The sequence below is a fragment of the Podarcis pityusensis genome (genome assembly GCF_964106645.2).
Source record: "Podarcis pityusensis genome assembly, chromosome: 16".
NCBI lineage: Eukaryota > Metazoa > Chordata > Lepidosauria > Squamata > Lacertidae > Podarcis > Podarcis pityusensis.
Genome location: NC_138041.1, coordinates 17,833,407 through 17,854,675, shown reverse-complemented (window position 1 = coordinate 17,854,675; position 21,269 = coordinate 17,833,407). Strand labels below are relative to the sequence as shown.

Below are 21,269 nucleotides of genomic sequence, written 5' to 3'. Positions count from 1 at the left end.
CTCTGAAAGGGCACGGATTTTCCAACATTTCACACGTCCAAGCTGCTGTGACGAGAGAAGCTGTTGTCAATGGTGCATTGTATCAGAGGGGGCCTACTTTGAAGGCCTGTAAGGTATGGATGAATCCCTAGCCGGAATTAAGATTGCCGGAAGAAATATCAACAACCTCAGATATGCAGATGACACAACCTTGATGGCAGAAAGTGAGGAGGAATTAAAGAACCTTTTATTGAGGGTGAAAGAGGAGAGCGCAAAATATGGTCTGAAGCTCAACATCAAAAAAACGAAGATCATGGCCACTGGTCCCATCACCTCCTGGCAAATAGAAGGGGAAGAAATGGAGGCAGTGAGAGATTTTACTTTCTTGGGCTCCATGATCACTGCAGATGGCAACAGCAGCCACGAAATTAAGAGACACCTGCTTCTTGGGAGAAAAGCAATGAAAAACCTAGACAGCATCTTAAAAAGTAGAGACATCACCTTGCCAACAAAGGTCCGTATAGTAAAAGCTATGGTTTTCCCAGTACAGTGGTGCCTCGCAAGACGAAATTAATTCGTTCCGCGATTTTTTTCGTCTTGCGAAGCACGGTGTCGCGAAAGTTTTGGAAAAGCTTCAAAAATCAACAAAGTCTTTAAAAACCTCAAAAAAGGCTACCACACCGCGTTCTATGAGTTGCTCCTCGAAGTCAAGTCGCAACTGTATTAACGGTGTTAAGAAAAAGGAAACAAACTTGCAAGACGTTTCCGTCTTGCGAAGCAAGCCCATAGGGAAAATCGTCTTGCGAAGCAGCTCAAAAAACGAAAAACCCTTTCGTCTAGCGAGTTTTTCGTCTTGCGAGGCATTCGTCTTGCGGGGCACCACTGTAGTGATGTATGGAAGTGAAAGATGGACCATAAAGAAGGCTGATCGCCGAAGAATTGATGCTTTTGAATTATGGTGCTGGAGGAGACTCTTGAGAGTCCCATGGACTGCAAGAAGATCAAACCTATCCATTCTTAAGGAAATCAGCCCTGAGTGCTCACTGGAAGGACAGATCGTGAAGCTGAGGCTCCAATACTTTGGCCGCCTCATGAGAAGAGAAGACTCCCTGGAAAAGACCCTGATGTTGGGAAAGATGGAGGGCACAAGGAGAAGGGGACAACAGAGGACGAGATGGTTAGATAGTGTTCTCAAAGCTACCAGCATGGGTTTGACCAAACTGCGGGAGGCAGTGGAAGACAGAAGTGTCTGGCGTGCTCTGATCCATGGGGTCACGAAGAGTCGGACACGACTAAACAACAACAAGGTATGTATGTTCAAATATTTCTCGCTGTCCGATTTCTTTGACCATTCACCAAACTTTCTGGTCATGCCTTGTATTTTTATTTTAATAATGTTCAATGTTTCACTTTTTATTCCATTTAACCTTTAAAAATGAGCAAGACTTTGTGTGTTCTGCGGTTATGAGTCTCTGCATCCTACACTGCATTCCAACTTTCCTTATCTAACTCTGAAAGTGGTGTTTATCAGAAATCCTTGGAAGTTTCCTGAAAGATAGATGGAAGAATGTCAATAAAGAGTGATAATGGGCTAGCTTGCCAGGGCAACATGGGACATCCGATACCTAGAATGGTCCAACGACCTAGTCACTTGTGGGCATCCCAAGGTACTGGGCGGGGGGGGGAAGAGATTGATAGCAGGAAGACTGTGACCTTTCTTGACACATGTGAAGGGGAAGTTTTATGACTCTTCGTGTGCTGTGTTACTATATAAACCAGGGGGTCGGCAACGCTTACCGGCCATGGGCTGAACTACTCTCACGGAGATCGTCCGTGGGACAGACTGGCACAGCGCGACACTGGAAATCACGTCTGCGCACGTCCACGGGGCCAGAAATCGCGTCTGCGCATGCCCAGATGCTGAAAATTGTGCCTGCACAAAAGTGGTTAACCAAGATGCTGGACCTGAAAATAGTTTTCTGTGATTTAAAAGGTGGTTTCTCACCTGGGTAACGAACAAGGTGGTGTTGAAGTGAATTCTTACCACAGATTCCAGTAGGTTTCCGAGCACAATTCAAAATGTTGGTGCTAACCTTTAAAGCCCTAAACAGCTGTGGACCTGTATACCTGAAGGAGCATTTCCATCCCCATCGTCCAACCCAGCTCCGAGGGTCTTCTTGTGGTTCCCTCATTGTGAAAGGTGAGGTAACAGGGAACCAGGCAGAGGGCCTTTTTGGTAGCTGCACCCGCTCTGTGGAATGCCCCCCCCCAGCAGATTTCAAGGAGTTAAACATCTATGTGATTTTTAAAAGACATCTGAAGACAGCCCTGTCCAGGGAAGTTTTTAGTGTTTGAGGTATTGTCTTTTTACTATTTTTTTCATTGGGTGCATGGCAACCCAGTCAGATGGGCATCATAAAAAGAATTATCATCATCATCATCATCATCATTCCTCTGGACTCAGGAAAGGTTGGAAGCTGAGAGGCATTACGCATTGTTTCGGATACCAAGAGTGTGAAACCACTTACCCGACATTCACAACCACTGAATCACTTTCGTGGACAATGGAACAGCAGACATTTTCACAGGCTCCTGGAAGAAAACACAAGCCCCACAACCCCTCCATTACAATTTCCCCTGCTCATTCACACTGAAATCATTGTGAGTTGACACAGGGTTAGTCCTCCTAAAAGTAAATCTGTTGAAATCAAGAGATATAGCTAATTTAGATGAGCTTATTTATTTATTTTTATGTCATAAATTGTATACTGTATGCCACTTGATTGTAGAAAACAACAACATTTAATGAAGTTCCTCTGGGAAAAACTCAGTTGCATTGAACTCTTTGTAAATGGGGCATTCTGTGGTTTTACCCTCTCCTGATCTGTAGCAGAGATCAAGCAGTGTCAGTGGGTAAAAACCAAAACCAAACTTCCAAACTTCCAAACTTCCACCTACATTTCTTGGCTTCTTTCCAGTTATTTCTGATCTCCTCTTAAAGCCCTTTCATAAAAGTCCCTTGGTACATGAAGCAGAAACACCTTCTTTGACATTTTTAGGATTTTTCATTGACTGTGACACTAGGAATTTTAATTTTAATTTATATATTTCTACTTATTTATTGAATTTATCTACCGCCCTATACCCGGAGGTCTCAGGGCCGTTCACAGAATTACTACAGAACTGCACGCCTTTGTAACAGGGGGCCTCAGCCCCGTTTTCTTGCCTCATGGTCCCATCTTGCATTAAACTTAAACTGCCTACAGGGGCAGTACAAACCACCCGAAGCCCTCCATAGCAAACATTTCTGGACTTTTATACTAATGTGCCAGCCCAAATTCTCCTCAAACAATACAGTGAACCATTTTGAGACTCTTTCAAAGAACTTACGGATGCTTCCGATGAGTCCAGTGCCTCCATGAAGATAGATGATTCCTCTCCTGTTCCCAGCAGCTGGTGTCTTGGGCCAATACACCCTCACAGGCACCCCATCAAAAACCAGGTCCTTTCTGATCAAGTTTAAATCCTTCCTTGTTGGTATGGCATCGTACGCAGCCCTGCAGATGACATATCTATGGCAAATGCCCAGTTTTTCCAGAAACACTCCCTGTTTAAAACAAAACATTCAGCATTTATGATCAGCCTCAGATAGCTTTGCATATAAAAATCATATTTTGCATATATGCACTGCCTGTGGAATGAACCTCTCATATGTGGGGCAACTACATTGTACAGTGGTACCTTGCTTTACAACCATAATCCATTCTGGAGATCCATTTGTAAACCAAAACAGGTTAATATAATAATAATAATAATAATAATAATAATAATAATAATAATAATAATTATTATTATTTATTATTATTATTATTTATACCCCACCGATCTGGCTGGTTTCCCCAGCCACTCTGGGCGGCTTCCAACTGAATATTAAAAACAGTACAGCATCAGACATTAAAAACTTCCCTAAAGCCTTCAGTTGTCTTTTAAAAGTAAAATAGCTGTTTATTGCTTTGACATCTGCTGGGAGGGCGTTCCACAGGGCAGGCGCCACTACCGAGAAGGCCCTCTGCCTGGTTCCCTGTAACTTGGCCTCTCGCAGTGAGGGAACTGCCAGAAGGCCCTCGGCGCTGAACGATGGGGGTGGAGATGCTCCTTCAGGTATACAGGACCGAGGCCGTTTAGGGCTTTAAAGGTCAGCACCATCACTTTGAATTGTGCTCGGAAACATACTGGGAGCCAATGCAGATCTCTCAGAACCGGTGTTATGTGGTCCCGGCGGCCACTCCCAGTCACCAGTCTAGCTGCCGCATTCTGGATTAATTGCAGTTTCCAGGTCACCTTCAAAGGTAGCCCCACGTAGAGCGCGTTGCAGTAGTCCAAGTGGGAGATAACCAGAGCATGCACCACTCTGGCAAGACAGTCTGCGGGCAGGTGGGGTCTTAGCCTGCGTACCAGGTAGAGCTGGTAGACAGCTGCCCTGGACACAGAATTAACCTGTGCCTCCATGGACAGCTGTGAGTCCAAAATGACTCCCAGGCTGCGCACCTGGTCCTTCAGGGGCACAGTTACCCCATTCAGGACCAGGGAATCCCCCACACCTGACGGCCCCCTGTCCCCCCAAAACAGCACTTCTGTCTTGTCAGGATTCAGCCTCAATCTGTTAGCCGCCATCCATCCTCCAACCGCTTCCAGGCACTCACACAGGACCTTCACCGCCTTCACTGGTTCTGATTTAAAGGAGAGGTAGAGCTGGGTGTCATCTGCATACTGATGAACATGGGGGAGAGGACGGAACCCTGAGGCACCCCACAAGTGAGAGTCCAGGGGTCTGAACACTCATCCCCCCCCACCACTTTCTGGACACGGCCCAGGAGAAAGGAGCGGAACCACCGTATAACAGTGCCCCCAGCTCCCAGCCCATCTAGACGGTCCAGAAGGATGTTATGGTCGATGGTGTCAAAGGCCGCTGAGAGATCCAGCAGAACTAGGAAACAGCTCTCACCTTTGTCCCTAGCCCGCCGGAGATCATCAACCAGTGCGACCAAGGCAGTTTCAGTCCCATGGTGAGGCCTGAATCCCGATGGGAAGGGATCCAAATGGTCCGCATCCTGCAGGCGTGCTTGGAGTTGTTTGGCAACCACCCGCTCAATCACCTTGCCCAAGAATGGTAAATTTGAGACTGGGCGATAATTGGCCAAATTGGCTGGGTTTAAAGATGTTTTTTTAAGAAGCGGTTTAATGACCGCCTCTTTCAGCGGGTCTGGGAAGGCTCCCTCACAGAGGGAAGCATTCACTACCCCGCAGAGCCCATAGCCCAGCCCTTCCCGGCTCGCTTTTATCAGCCAGGATGGGCAAGGATCAAGGAGACAGGTGGTCGGTTTCACTTGTCCAAGCAGCCTGTCCACATCCTCGGAGGTAACAGATTGGAATTGATCCCATGTAACAGGACTAGACAGAACTCTAGCACTCTCCCGCCCTGGCCCTGCTCCCACGGTGGAGTCTACCTCCCTCTGAATCTGAGCGACTTTATCTGCAAAAAACTTTGCAAAAGCATTGCAGGAGATCTTGGGGTCCCTACCAGGCCCCGGTGGTACAGGTGGTTCTGATAGATTGCGAACCACCTGAAAAAGTCTCCTGCTGCTGTTTTCTGCAGATGCAATGGAGGCGGCGAAGAAGGCCCTCTTCGCCGTCGCCATTGCCACTTGGTAGGCTCGACGTTGAGCTCTCGCCCGTCTGATTCAGAATGAGTTTTCCGCCACCGGCGCTATAGCTGTCTCAACGATTGTTTCATCACCCTCAGCTCCGGGGAAAACCACGGGGCTGTCCGGGCTCCATGCAATCGGAGAGGGCGCTTCGGAGCCAGACAGTCAATTGCCCTGGTTAACTCCGCATTCCAGTGGGCCACCAGGGAATCAGCTGAAAGGCCATCAACTTGGGATAAAACATCCCCTACCACTCTCTGGAAGCCAATTGGATCCATTAAGTGGCGGGGGCGGACCATCCGAATCGGTCCATCCGAATCGGACCATCTGAATCGGTCCCTTGGGTTGTAACCCAAGGCGCGCTTTCGCCACAGGGGCCTCCCCAATTTTTTTTTTCATAATCCAAAAAAATGGGTTGTAATCCAAAAAAAGGTTGCAAACCGGGACACGCACTTCCAGGTTTGACTTGTTTGTAATCCAAAATGTATGCAAACCAATATGTATGCAAACCAAGGTACCACTGTATATCCTTTCATTCACCACTCACCTCTTGGAGTTTGGGCTGGCATTAAGCCCCCCCCCCAATAAGAATGTAAAAAGAGCCTGTTGGTCCCGGCCAATGGCCCATCTAGTCCAGCAGATTTTTCTCACAGTGCCTGTGGGAAACCTTCCAGCAGGATCTGAGCACAGGAGCCCTGTCCCCTTCCCCTATGGTGTACAGAAGCATTGCTGCCTTGAGCTGTAGAGGCAGAGCATAGCCATGCTGGCTAGCAGCCATCCATAGCCCTCTCCTTTGTGAATTGGGATAGTTATCCAACTTGGCAGCCATCACTGCCCCTGTGGAAGAGACTTCCATAGTTTGAAAATGTCCAGTGCGAACAAGTCCCCTCTTATAGCTTTCCTGAATCCCCCAACATTTAGTTCTAGTGTCATGAGACAGGGAGAAACATTTTTCTCTATCCACTTTCTCCATGACATGCACAATTTTATAGACTTGCTATCATGTCACCTGCAGCTTGCCTTTTCTCTAAACTAAAAAATCCCAAACCCTGCAGCCTTTTTTAATGGGGGGGGGGAGTATCACCCCAACCCCTTGATTGTGATATATGTAAAACAAACTTACCAGTTCAAGGAAATATCCCAATGCAAAAGAAAAAATATATAATTTTCTGCTGTGGGTGATTCCTGGAGGAATGTGGGTCTTTGTAAAATGATAATAAACTCCCCGTGCAAACAGCAAGAAGTGAATGAAAATGATCATATATAATAGCAGCATCCACAGAGTTCCACCAAATGCCATTTTCCTTCAGCTCAGAAGCACAGAGGTAGGGACCTCCCCTTTGACTGATGCCAAGTGGCTTTTGTAGAAGAACAGTCTACAGCATGTGCAAGAGAACACCCTCGGCCAACCCACATTGCTTTCAATTGAGAAGAAAAAAAAGTAATTTCGTAATCTGTTCAGAGATTGCAGGCTTTCCTGGTTGCTGTGGTTGTTTTTCACACAGGGTGGAGTGTATGTGGAGGTATGTGAATTTTCCCAACCCCTCCTCCAAAGGGAAGAGGTGCATGTGATTTCCAACACGTCTTCATTTTTGTGGTGCTTGCCCTCCCACACAAAATACTGTGGCGTCTTTCATCCCTCATAATTAAGAGAGCGCACATTATCAGGGACGGCACATCAATGTCAGCGTTAACATCCTGCCAACAGCAGTATCACTGCCCCTGTCAGGACAGTGTGGTGAGTAAAGAGGTTGGCACTGTCCATGCACACAATGGGAGCTAATCCTGCTCTTGCACAGATTTGATTGCTGCACATGCAACTCCACTTTTCATTTCTTTATTTCATTTCTTTATAAAAAGAGGCAGCATCCAGCTTTACAGTTTTCTCTGTGGACAGCTGGTCAAGCACGGCACAGTTGAGGACTGTGTAACTCTCCTCACTCTTTTTCTTGATGAGGAGAGGGATATCATTGAATAGGAAGGATTAGGTGTTCTCACACTGTAAGACATTTCCAAAGAAATCTCCCTCTTCTGCCAGGGGCAGGGAGGGTCCCTCCCAGCAGCCACCAGAAGTAGAAATCAGCAGGATGTTCTTGATTTTTCTGAAAGCCACCTGCTTCAGAAATGGGCACTTTTATTTTTGAGGTGGCAAGAATACACAGAGGAATTATACCAGAAAGATATGGATGGCTCGTACACCCCAGGTAGTGTGGTTGCTGACCTTGAGCCAGACATCCTGGAGAGTGAAGTCAAATGGGCCTTAGAAAGCACTTCAAATAACAAGGCCAGTGGAAGTGATGGTATTCCAGCTGAACTATTTAAAATTTTAAAAGATGATGCTGTTAAGGTGCTACACTCAATATGCCAGCAAGTTTGGAAAACTCAGCAGTGACCAGAGGATTGGAGAAGATCAGTCTACATCCCAATCCCAAAGAAGGGCAGTGCCAAAGAATGCTCCAACTACCGCACAATTGCACTCATTTCACACGCTAGTAAGGTTATGCTTAAAATTCTACAAGGAAGGCTCAAGCAGTATGTGGACCGAGAACTCCCAGAAGTGCAAGCTGGATTTAGAAGAGGCAGAGGAACCAGAGACCAAATTGCAAACATGCGCTGGATTATGGAGAAAGCTAGAGAGTTCCAGAAAGACATCTACTTCTGCTTCATTGACTATGCAAAAGCCTTTGACTGTGTCGACCACAGCAAACTATGGCAAGTTCTTAAATAAATGGGAGTGCCTGATCACCTCATCTGTCTCCTGAGAAATCTCTATGTGGGACAAGAAGCTACAGTTAGAACTGGATATGGAACAACTGATTGGTTTAAAATTGGGAAAGGAGTACGACAAGGCTGTATATGGTCTCCCTGCTTATTTAACTTATATGCAGAATTCATCATGCGAAAGGCTGGGCTGGATGAATCCCTAGCCGGAATTAAGATATGCAGATGACACAACCTTCATGGCAGAAAGTGAGGAGGAATTAAAGAACCTTTTATTGAGGGTGAAAGAGGAAAGCGCAGAATATGTTCTGAAGCTCAACATCAAAAAAACGAAGATCATGGCCACTGGTCCCATCACCTCCTGGCAAATAGAAGGGGAAGAAATGGAGGCAGTGAGAGATTTTACTTTCTTGGGCTCCATGATCACTGCAGATGGCGACAGCAGCCACGAAATTAAGAGACGCCTGCTTCTTGGGAGAAAAGCAATGAAAAACCTAGACAGCATCTTAAAAAGTAGAGACATCACCTTGCCAACAAAGGTCCGTATAGTAAAAGCTATGGTTTTCCCAGTAGTGATGTATGGAGGTGAAAGATGGACCATAAAGAAGGCTGATCGCCAAAGAATTGATGCTTTTGAATTATGGTGCTGGAGGAGACTCTTGAGAGTCCCATGGACTGCAAGAAGATCAAACCTATCCATTCTTAAGGAAATCAGCCCTGAGTGCTCACTGGAAGGACAGATCGTGAAGCTGAGGCTCCAATACTTTGGCCGCCTCATGAGAAGAGAAGACTCCCTGGAAAAGACCCTGATGCTGGGAAAGATGGAGGGCACAAGGAGAAGGGGACGACAGAGGACGAGATGGTTGGATAGTGTCTTCGAAGCTACCAACATGAGTTTGACCAAACTGCGGGAGGCAGTGGAAGACAGAAGTGTCTGGTGTGCTCTGATCCATGGGGTCATGAAGAGTCGGACACGACTAAACGACTAAACAACAACACAACAACATTTTGTCTTCTAAATAGTGATGGAGTTTTGATACAAGCCCTTCTCTTTCCTAGCAAACAAGAGGCATTTATTGAAGTTCAAGGACACATTCTAGCCAGAAAACAAAGGAGCCAACGCCTAGGGGCTAAGGGGTGTTTCCCCCACCGGAAAAATATTTGAGGGGGCCTCCCTCCCCCAAAGTTGACAGGCATTGCCATTCAAATGGTGTATATCTTCAAACATTTCTCTGAAGAAAATTGGGGTGTCCAATTCAATAATGATAATGATGATGATGATTTTATTATTTATACACCAGCCATCTGACTGGGATTCCTCTGTTGAATGGTTTCTTTAAATGTAAAGGTTCATCATTGTTCCACCCGATGTGTATGTCTTTAAGGGGCCAGAGAAAGGGCCAGAGCTAAATAACGAGACCCAGCTTTACAGCTGTGAAACATAGCAGGTGCTGCTGAGTTGTATTGATTAAGCTCTGTCAGCAATTGGGTGTAGTATATAAGGAGCAGCACCTAGCTCTCCCATTACCCTGGGGGATGGGTTGGTGGTTGGGTCATGTTTGTTTGTTAATGTATTTAGTGTATAAGGAGTTTTTGTTTTTGTAATTAAAACCTTGTTTAAGTTATTTTTGAGTCCCTTTTTAATGCATGGTCTCCCCAGCAAGCTCTCTGCAGTGCTACCATACTGCAAAAAGCCAACATCCTCAGCCACTCTAGGTGGCTTCCAACATATATAAAAACATAACAAAACATAAAACATTACAAAACTTCCCAAGACATTGCTGGCTTCAGATGTCTTTTAAAGGCTATATACCGGTAGTTACTCCTTGGCTTGGGGTTTGCATAACTCTATACCCTCTAACGGGACGCGGGTGGTGCTGTGGGTTAAACTACAGTGCCTAGGACTTGCCGATCAGAAGGTCAACAGTTCGAATCCCCGCAACGGGGTGTGCTCCCGTTGCTCAGTCCCTGCTCCTGCCAACCTAGCAGTTCGAAAGCACGTCAAAGTGCAAGTAGATAAATAGGTACCGCTCCGGCAGGAAGGTAAACGGCATTTCCGTGTGCTGCTCTGGTTCACCAGAAGTGGCTTAGTCATGCTGGCCACATGACCCGGAAGCTGTACGCCGGCTCCCTCGGCCAATAAAGCGAGATGAGCGCCGCAACCCCAGAGTCGGTCACGACTGGACCTAATGGTCAGGGGTCCCTTTACCTTTTTTATACCCTCTAACATTTCCCTGGTGAAAATTCTGGTGGAATTCTAAGTAACTGCACCACCAGATTGGGGTCTGGCTCTGATGTCTGTCACAGGGGGCTTTTCAGCTTAGAACCTTTAAAGTCGTCCTTTTTTGTTGGGAAGGGAATGAAAAAGTATTTGGTTTCTTGCTGAAATCATTCACTCTAGTTATAAGGTAGATCTCCTTTCTCCCACACTATTGGGATAAATGGGCCAATAATTTGTTGAAATAAAGCTTGCTCTTATTGACCCCCTTTACCTTCTGAAGCTCTTGGGTCAGTAAACAGCATAGATCTTGTGAATAGACTTTAAGAGAGCAGACTTTACCTGCGGCAATCACACACCGACAGATGCTTGTACGTAAGAAAACAGTAAAGCTGGTTATTGTAGGAAATACTTGGAAGGAAAAGGTATCAAGTTCTAGACTTATGAACTAGACGAGAAGAAAAAGGCAGCCCTGCCTGGTCATTTGTTGTCTCAGGGGATACTTTGAAGGCTCCAAGAGAGAAATAGGAGGAGAAAAAGGAAAACAGGCTGTAACCTCAGATGAAGCAGACTAATCAAGGAAGAGATGGAGAAGTCAGCTGAGAGGTTAAAGGCACAGGGATAGTCTGGGAGTCGGGGGGGGCCCTCCCTCTGCCTAAACCCCATGCCTCTTCTGCATGCTGAGTTGCACTCCACCTTCTAGCACCCACCTCATCCTGGTGTCCTTCTTCTGCATAGAGGCATAGTTCTCCTTCCACCAAACACTGAAATTGGAGAGAGCGGGTAAGATAATTCCCTCTGAGTCAAATGAGGTCTGCAAGTTACGAGGGAGCTCTTATTCTGTGTCCTTTTCCTCCTTACCCCCATCATCTCCCCATGCTGGCCTGTGGCATTATCTTCCTGTCAGGATCAGCACTAGTGACCTCCCATTTGGATTACTGCAATGGGTTCCACATGAAGGTGACCTTCAAAATGTTCTGGAAACTTTGATTAGTGCTGACAATAGCTGTGGGGACATAGCTTGGGGCTCTGCAGCAGAACCATATCTCATCAGTCCCTCACCCTCTTTTGTAGATCCCGGTCTGCTTTCAGGTGTACATATCTGGTTAGAAGAGGTACATATAGAAAGATACTTCAGGTATCATGGCCCTAATTTTGAAGGGTAAATATATTCCCACCCTTCAGTTTCGCTATAATCCTGTCTAATGTTGGTGTAATTAAATGAGTTCATATCATTCACAAGGGTTTAGCTCCATTTAGCTACTTGCCCAGGAGCTCCTTTCTTATTGCTAAATATCTTCCAAATTCTGTATTGGCCTGAATATAAGCCGCAGTTTTTCCCCCCAATTCCAACCATGAAAAGTTAAAGTGCGGCTTAAATTGATGACCTTACAAAAATTTGCTTTTTTACGATATTGCTGCTCAAACAGACATATGGTAAAACAGAACGTTTGTGAGTGCCTGTGGAATTTTAAGGGAGCGGCTTATATTCGGGTATTGTCTTTTTTTCCCCTGTTGAATTTTAAAGGTGTGGCTTATATTCGGACCAATATGGTATTATGGAGCGACAGCTAATCAATGGAATTAGCTAACTTGGTGACCTCGTTGGGTAGTTTTAAAAGAGGATCAGACCAATTCATGGAGGAGGCTCTAGGAATGTTTGCATTATGACAGGTTGTATGCCAATGAATGCTGCTTATGTACTCACAGATGTCATGGTGATTTTAATAAATCTGACTGGGTAGAATTGTGGACCTGACCTTTTCTTCTTACTTTAGGACTGGGACAATAGGAAAGGGGGATTGTTCCCCCCACAGAAAGGGAAGGCTGCCATTGGAAGACAAAGAAGGTCATTCATTTCTATAAACCTTTTAAGAACTGTATTACACTCTGCAAACATTTCTGTGTGCTCGGGAATTCAAGGATCTGCCAACCAGCCATGGCCATTATTCCATGGAATCCATCATGAACATGATACCATGTCACTGGCACACCGTGGTCCTCTAACCGCTTCTTGTACAACAGCCCATCATCCCGTAGAACATCATATTCACAGGTTAGAATGAAAGTCTCTGGGAGCTGGCGGATTATGTCATCCTCCGCTAAAAGGGGAGCAAACATTGTCTCAGTACCTCTTTTAACTTGTTCATAAAGTTCTTTTGAAAATGGAGCGGGTTCTACAGGAACATAGCCCCTAGCTTTAAATTCTTCTGGAATGTTATCAGCACTGATCCATTTTCGGCATTTCTCCCTCAAATCAGGAGGGATGTGGGCGCCTTTTATAAATGGGTCCACGTTCATGTCCTTCCCAGTGAAATATCTTAAACCAAATTTGATAACTCGTTTCCTGAACAAGGGAGGAACTGATTGGTTTTGCTGATAGGATGGCAAATTAAAGTCCCCTGGTTGTAGGAATGGGTTGATGAGGACCTGAGCTCGCAGTCTTGGGAGGCCCTCTCTGGTCACCAGTTCTTGACAAATAGCTGCAGCATATGTGCCTCCGCTACTCTCCCCAGCAATGGCAATGCAGTTGGGGTCCACTCCGTATTCCTCTGCATTCTTTAGAAAATATATTGCAGCAGTTAAACTGTCCAGTACAGGGACTGGATAGGGATGCTCAGGAGCTAAACGAAACCTAAAGATAAAACAAGATATCACCCACCTTCAACACCATACACTTCATGGGAAAAAAGACCATTTTCTGTAATGGCATACTGCAAGTGTTGGGAATCTTTTTCACACCGAGGGCCACATTTCTTTCTGTGCAACCCTATGGGGGCCACATGGCAGCTGTGGGTGGGACCTGAGGCAAAAAGGGAAAGCAAATGCAAATTCTCCCTTTGGACAAATAGCTGTTTCATTACAACACACCTTTCTCCACCCTCCAGCTCCTTCCTTCTTGCTTTCCCTTGTCCATTAGCAGGCTCCACTGCAGCTCTCCTGATCTGGTTGGCAGGCCTCCTAGCAATCATTCATACCAATGGGTACTAGTCACAAGCAGGATGTGCTACCGCCACTGAGAACACGATGGTCAGATCCAGCAGAGTTCTTACTATGTTCAAAGTAAAAGGGAGATGTGCCCCAAACATAAAAAATCTATATTTAAAAAATGAACACCTATTCTAATTGCTGGAAAAATCATTATATTTAAAACTTTATCTGTCTGAATGGCAGTTAATGGATTGAAGTTGAATTCCAATAAGACTGAAGTACTGTTTCTGGTGAACGGGAGCGGGGCAGGTGTGGAGGAAACTGAATGGGGAAACTGTGCCCCTAAAGAACACAGGTCCTAAGTTATGGGGGGGGGGAGTTGATAGCAGGAAGACGCCATACTTGTTTTCTATCCAATGACCTATGACCTTTCTTGACGCATGTAAAGGGGAAGTTTTATGACTCTTTGTGTGCTGTGTTACTCTATGAGCTTTTGATCTGATGTGCCTCGGACAGACCTTCTTAATGGGCCCATTGAACTGAGCTCTGTCCTATTGCAATAGATAAATAAAAACACCAGGTGCCTAACCAAGATGCTGGACTTGAAAATAGTTTTCTGTGGTTTATTTAAACAACAACAACAATCTTTATTACGGTCCAGAGACCCAACAAAACATTACAAATCAATACACAGTTCATACAGCCTACCTCCAGGTTAATTAATCATTTTGTTTAGAATATAGGGCTCATTTGTTCTTGCAACCACCGATAGAAACTTTGCCACTGCCAGTGTTCTAGCTTTTGTCCGGTCTTCCAGTAGGAACCTGACATAGTGAGCCTCTGATTTTCCCGGGAAAGGTACCAGCAAAGGTAGTATCAGTTCAGCCCTGGCCTGCTCATACTTCGTACAATGCAACAAAATATGATTTATGGAATCGATGTCTTGAGCACACGAGCAAAGTCTGTCCTGGTAGGGAACTCCTCTCAACCTACCATCCAGCACTGCAGAGGGGAAGACATTTAGTCTGGCTTTAGTGAAAAGCCTTCGATAGTTAGGTACTGTCAGGTTTTTTATGTAAGATGTTAACTCAAAGACATACCCATATTGAACTCCTGCTGCCAGCGGACTACAGACTGCGTGTGATCGCGATCGCAAGTCGCTGTGTGCATTGTCCCATAATCTTTGCTTTAAAACCTTTTGGGCGCCTTCATAACCCAGGTTGGGGGGGAGACAGACCAATAGAGGTGGCTTTTTTAGCCATGGTTTTCTGCCATTTGCTGACAAATTCCTCATTGGTCAAATGTTGGTACAGACCCTTCCCTAAATTAAACACTGAAATCCTGAGCCAATGTTTTAGGGCAGCCCACCACGCTCTAGCTGAAATTGGGCATTCACCAGCTTCCAACAGAAGTACGAAGTTGGGGACGCAGTTAGGTACCTGCAGCAGGGCTCGTATAAATTTTGCCTGAAAGCCATCTAGCTTTGGCAGGTCCCCATTATGCCAGACATTTGCTGCATACAGGAGTTGGGAAACGGGCTTTGCGTTGAAAACCCTTAAGGCTGCTGGAACATATTTGCCGCCCTTTGTATAGAAGAATCTATGTATGGCTAGCTTTGTAATCTCCGCCTTTTGAAAGGAGATTTGCCAATGGTGCTTCCAAGATCCTGTATGATGGAATGTGAGCCCTAGGTAACTGAAGTATTTTACCTATTCAAGGTTATGGCCATCCAGCACCCATTTAGACTGGGAGAATCTTCTTTCGAAGACTAAAATTTTAGATTTTTCATAATTAATGGATATACCATTTCCAGAACAGTAATCAGAAAATTTCCTCAACAGATAATTCAAACCCGGTCTGGAACGCGAGATGATGGCCGCGTCATCAGCATACAACAACAAAGGGGTCCTTCTCATTCCTATTTTTGGAGTGTGTCCATCTGGGTCCATTAAGTTCTGTTCTAGGTCATTTACGAATAGACAAAACAGTGTGGGGGCCAAAATACAACCCTGTCTCACCCCCCTAGTCATCTCGATGCTGTCCGATAGCTGTCCCTGTCGACCGCATCGGACCTGCAGTTTGGTTCCATTGTACAGGGCTTTTATAAGAAAGAGAAGTCGTTTGTCCTGCAAAATCAGACTCACTTTGGACCATAGCTGGGATCTGGGGATGGAGTCAAATGCTGATTTCAGATCCATAAAGGCCACAAAGAGTTTACCCTGTAGAGGTCTGGTATACTTCTCAGCTAGGAAGGACAGCATTAGACAGTGGTCTGTTGTTGAATGGTTCTCACAGAAAGCTGCCTGGGCTTCAGATAGTATATTACGTTCATTTAGAAAAGTTGTCAGTTTGCTACTGAGGAAACGGGCATACAGCTTCCCAATTATTGAGAGCAGGCTAATAGGCCTGTAATTGGATGGTACATTTGGGTGGCCTCTCTTAAAGATTGGAACTACTATAGCTTGTTTCCAGCTATATGGTACCTTACCCGAGTTATTTACTACCGTAAAGAGTGCTGCCAGAAGCGGAGCCCACCAGTGCTGGTTTGATGTAATCAACTCTGCTGGGATAAAGTCTTTTCCCGGGGCCTTTCCACTCTTCAGATTCCCAATTAATGTATGGACTTCCTCCACAGTAACCGGCCTCCAATTAGGGAGCAGTGACAATTCTACCCTGTCATCCTCCTGTAAGCTGGAAGGGAGGTTTGGATTTTCCATAAATATATTTCTGAAGTGGTTCTCCCAAACCTGAGCTGGAATGACACAGCTGGGGGCTGAGGAACTATTTTTCATTGAGTCGGAGACCAGTTGCCAAAAGAGTTTAGTTTCATTGTTTAGTGAGGCATTCAATAGTAGGGACCAGGAATTTTGTTCGGACTGCCTTTTTTTTTGAGGCCAAAAGGGCTTTGTACTCTTTTGTTTTTTAGGGGGGGGGCCACCAGGTGGCGCGTTGGAAGATGGCCGACAATAACATCGAACACTTGGCAAAAGGCTCTCGGTGAAGTCAGATTTTCCTGACGCCGATTCCAATCAGCGTGTGCTGGTTGCTTCAGCTGGAATTATAATTGGAAACATACGATTGGAAACAAAGCTGAAAGCACATACATCAAGTAAAGCTCGAAGATAAGACTGCTCATTAATGGATCTCTGCGACCAGGAGTGACGGATGGATAAGTAAATCTTCTGATGAATCACCATAAGGAGACTGTATGTTTGGAACGAAGGGGGGGTGGAGGAAAAAACTCTTTTTTTTCTTTGCATGATGCGATATTAATAACCCTTCACCCCAGATAGAAACAAGATCATCGCGTTTCTATGAATCACAGGCAGGACTTTAAGAACTATGTGGGACGGAGTATAAGGAAAAAAGACGGCAGAACGGTGAGAAAGGAAGGAAATTTTTATGACGCAGTTAAAAAATGGCGTCTCGCCATGACAGATTTACCGAGGAAGAAGGACTGGGGGAGGAGAATCAGGATTGTTTGAAAGAGAAGGAATGTTGGGATGTAAGTTTGACCTGACAGAACCCCCAGACTCATTTGTTATTTGGTAAGCCTGAGAAAAATAAAGGACAGATCGGATATTAACTTTGTTTATGGAAGCATTGTACAGAGGCTGTCCCGGATCGATATGATTTTTGGAAAAGTACAAAACCCACATAGAATGCCTGCTGTTATCCTGCTTGTGAAAATCATCAGAGATTGCAAAGAAAGGAAATTTATGATAACAACAAGAAGAGAAAAGAAGTAACAAAGGACTTTATGGATCAAACTGGAGAGAACTGTCTAATTAATGCAGTAAGATAAGTGATGCTGTTTTGGACACGAGCTGAGCTTGATGTATGGGTACCCCCAACAAAATTTAAAATTTGGCTGTATAATTTGGAATCAATGTGATAATGTGATGTGATTGGCTTGTTAATAAAAATTATTTTTAAAAAAACAAAAGGGCTTTGTACTCTTTTTTGATTTTGAAATAAGATTGAGGTAAATAGTTTAATCCAGCGTTTCTATAGGCCAAATAGGCGTTCCTTAAGGCGGAACTCTTGGTCAAACCAACTGCGCCCTTTAGCAGTGCGTGGCTTGCCGGCTGAGTTTATGGTAACCGAGACCACATCCTGCAAGGACTCAATGAGATTTTCGTAAGCTGTCAGGGAGGAGTCTATTAATAAATTGTTTATTATAATTGATCTTAACTTAATTGCAGTTTGTGAATTCAATCTATTCTCAACTGCAATTGCTATCTCAGGTGTCCATTTTTTCCTACGCAATGCTGGATCATTTGCTTTATCTATATCCTCATGTTCTATGTGAGAGCGCTGAATTGATTTTTTTTTTTAATGATATTTATTAAAATTTCAAAAGGAAAAGATTACATTAATAAGAAAATTAACAATAAAAAGGAAAAATACAAAGTACAAAATACAAAATACAAAAAAGAAAAAACAGTTAAAAACAATTCCACCTTTTCATCACTTCTTTTACATTTACTTGTTTCCCGGACCTCCTCATACCTCCCTCTTTTGTATTCCAATTCAATTTGTTAGTCCAGCGATTCCTTTCCCTCCTTTTTAATCCTGATCTTTAATCTTAATATATTATAACATTAAATTTTTACATATTAAAAACCAATTTTTCCATATTCTTTTATACCATTACCGCTAGAAACCGCTTAACTTCAATCCGTCATCATTCTAACATTCATTAATTTTACAATATTTCTGTAAGTAGTCTTTAAATTTCTTCCAATCTTCTTCCACCGACTCTTCTCCCTGGTCTTGGATTCTGCCAGTCATTTCCACCAATTCCATATAGTCCATCATTTTCATCTGCCATTCCTCCAGTGTGGGTAGATCTTGTGTCTTCCAATGCTTTGCGATAAGTATTCTTGCTGCTGTTGTAGCATACATAAAGAAAGTTCTATCCTTCTTTAACACTGATTGGCCGACTATGCCCAGGAGAAAGGCCTCTGGTTTCTTCAGAAAGGTATATTTGAATACCTTTTTCATTTCATTATAAATCATCTCCCAGAATGTCTTAATCCTTGGGCATGTCCACCAAAGGTGAAAGAATGTGCCTTCAGTTTCTTTACATTTCCAACATTTGTTATCGGGCAAGTGGTAGATTTTTGCGAGCTTGACTGGGGTTATGTACCACCTGTATATCATTTTCATAATATTCTCTCTTAGGGCATTACATGCCGTAAACTTCATACCTGTGGTCCACAACTGTTCCCAGTCAGCCATCATTATATTATGTCCAACGTCTTGTGCCCATTTAATCATAGCAGATTTCACCGTTTCATCCTGAGTATTCCATTTCAACAGCAAGTTATACATCTTTGACAAAATCTTAGTTTTGCTGGGAAATGATATATAATGAATTAAAAAAGGTATTCAAATATACCTTCCCCAAGAAACCAGAGGCCTTTCTCCTGAGCATAGTCGGCCAAATGGTGATAAAAAAGGATAGAACTTTCTTTATGTATGCAACAACAGCAGCAAGAATACTCATTGCAAAGTATTGGAAGACACAAGAGCTTCCCACACTGGAGGAATGGCAGATGAAACTGATGGACTATATGGAACTGGCGGAAATGACTGGTAGAATCCGTGACTAGGGAGAAGAGTCGGTGGAGGAAGATTGGAAGAAATTCAAAGACTATCTGCAGAAACATTGCAAAATTAAAGAATGTTAGAGTGATGTTGGATTGAAAATAAGTGGCTTCCAGCTGTACAGGATTTAAAGTTATGGATAGATTAAGATTAAGGATTAGGATTAAAAAAGTTTAAGGAAATGGAAATTTGGTTTTTAAAAGGTAAAATTTTAATGTTATATTATATTAAGAGTAAAGATTGGGATTAAAAAAGAGGGAAAGAAATTGCTGGACAAACAATTTGAACTGGAATACAAAAGAGGGAGGTACGAGGAGGTCCAGAAAAGAAGTAAATTTAAAAATGGAGATGAAAAGGTGATATTGTTTTTAATTGTTCTATTTTCTTTTTTGTCTTTTTTTTGTGTTCCTTTTTTTTTCTTTTGGATTATGTATTGTGTATTTTTGAATTGTGTATTTCTTTTTTATGTTTTATGTTTAATTTTTTATTGAAACTTTAATAAATATCATTTAAAAAAACAACAACAAAATCTTAGTTTTGGGTTCTAACAATTCTGTTTCTAATTTTGATTTTTCCACCTGGAAGCCAATTTTCTTGTCCAAATTGTATGCCTCCATTATCTGATAATAATGAAGCCAGTCTCGCACTTTGTTTTTTAGTTTTTCAAAACTCTGCAATTTCAGTCTATCTCCATCTTGTTCCAAAATTTCCCAATATTTCGGCCATTTGACCTCCATATTGAGCTTTTTCAAGGCTTTCGCTTCCATTGGTGACAGCCACCTTGGAGTTTTATTTTCTAATAAATCCTTATATCTTATCCAAACATTAAACAGCGCTTTCCTGACAATATGATTTTTAAATGCTTTATGTGCTTTGACCTTATCATACCACAGATATGCATGCCATCCAAATACATTGTTAAAACCTTCTAGGTCCAAAATGTCAGTGTTTTCAAGAAGCAGCCATTCTTTCAACCAGCAAAAAGCTGCTGATTCATAATAAGTTTGAGGTCTGGCAGGGCAAATCCACCTCTTTCCTTTGCATCCGTTAATATTTTAAATTTTATTCTGGGCTTCTTGCCCTGCCAGACAAATCTAGAAATATCTTTCTGCCACCTCTTGAAACAATCCATTTTGTCCACAATTTGCAAAGTTTGAAACAAAAACAACATTCTAGGCATACATTCATCACCTCCGGAAGTCCCAGCTAGCTTTTATAAGCCAGGATGGGCAAGGATCAAGGAGACAGGTGGTTGGTTTCACTCATCCAAGCAGCCTGTCCACATCTTCGGAGGTAACAGATTGGAATTGATCCCGTGCAACTTGATAGACAGGATTCTAGCACTCTCCCGCCCCGGCCCTGCTCCCACGGTGGAGTCTACCTCTTCCCGAATCTGAGTGACTTTATCTACAAAAAACTTTGCAAAATCATTGCAGGAGATCATGTGTCCTGTAATGGGCCCTGAAGGAGCAGGTGGTTCTGCTAAATTGCGAACCACCTGAAAGAGTCTCTTACTGCTGTTTATTTTCTCCATGCAATAGAGGTGGTGAAGAAAGTCTTCTTCGCCGTCACTATCGCCACTTGGTAGGCTCAACATTGAGCTCTAACTCGTGTCCGGTCAGCTTCAGAATGAATTATCCGCCACCAGCACGCTACCCATCTGAGCGATTGTTTCATTGCCCTCAGATCCATGGAAAATCACGGGGCTGTCCGGGCTCCATGCTTCAGAGCCAAACAGTCAATAGCCCTGGTTAACTCCACATTCCAGCGGGCCACCAGGGAATCAGCTGAAAGGCCATCAACATGGGACAAAGCATCCCCTACCACTCTTTGGAAACCATTTGGATCCATTAAGTGGCGGGGGAGGACCATCTGAATCGGTCCCACCTCCCTGCTGAGGGGAAGGGTCGCGGAGAAGTCCAGTTGCACCAGGAAGTGATCTGACCATGACACTTCTTTAGTTTCACTTTTACTTAGTGTCAGATCACCAACATCCATAGAGGTGAACACCAGGTCTAAGGCATGTCTGCAGCTATGAGTTGGGCCAGACTTATTCAGGGACAGCCCCATGGAGGCCATGCTTTCCACGAAGTCCCGAGCGG

At 44.0% G+C, this 21,269-nt stretch overlaps 2 protein-coding genes across 5 annotated transcripts in view; both read right to left on the bottom strand.

Moving 5' to 3' along the window:
* The window catches only part of LOC308464725 (arylacetamide deacetylase-like 4), a 55,771-nt gene that overhangs the window by 33,224 nt on the left and 1,278 nt on the right, over window positions 1-21,269 (bottom strand). Inside the window, exons 1-4 of one of the 4 annotated variants that reach the window (XM_080984272.1) lie at window positions 13,286-13,555; window positions 11,334-11,387; window positions 3,370-3,586; window positions 2,508-2,571 (exon numbers count right to left, since the gene is read on the bottom strand). In XM_080984272.1, the coding sequence (XP_080840398.1) occupies window positions 2,508-2,571; window positions 3,370-3,586; window positions 11,334-11,387; window positions 13,286-13,336 (386 nt within the window). In that variant the 5' untranslated portion in view covers window positions 13,337-13,555. Of the gene's footprint in view, window positions 1-2,507; window positions 2,572-3,369; window positions 3,587-6,807; window positions 7,257-11,333; window positions 11,388-13,285; window positions 13,556-21,269 lie in introns of those variants that run through there. The other 3 variants (XM_080984269.1, XM_080984273.1, XM_080984270.1) reach the window with 3 other exon arrangements.
* On the bottom strand, window positions 12,335-13,595 carry LOC308464744 (arylacetamide deacetylase-like 3; the record flags this gene model as incomplete). Its single annotated transcript, XM_080984316.1, has 2 exons — window positions 12,335-13,258; window positions 13,495-13,595. 2 exons carry the CDS (start codon window positions 13,593-13,595, stop codon window positions 12,484-12,486), a joined length of 876 nt encoding a protein of 291 aa, XP_080840442.1. The 3' UTR covers window positions 12,335-12,483.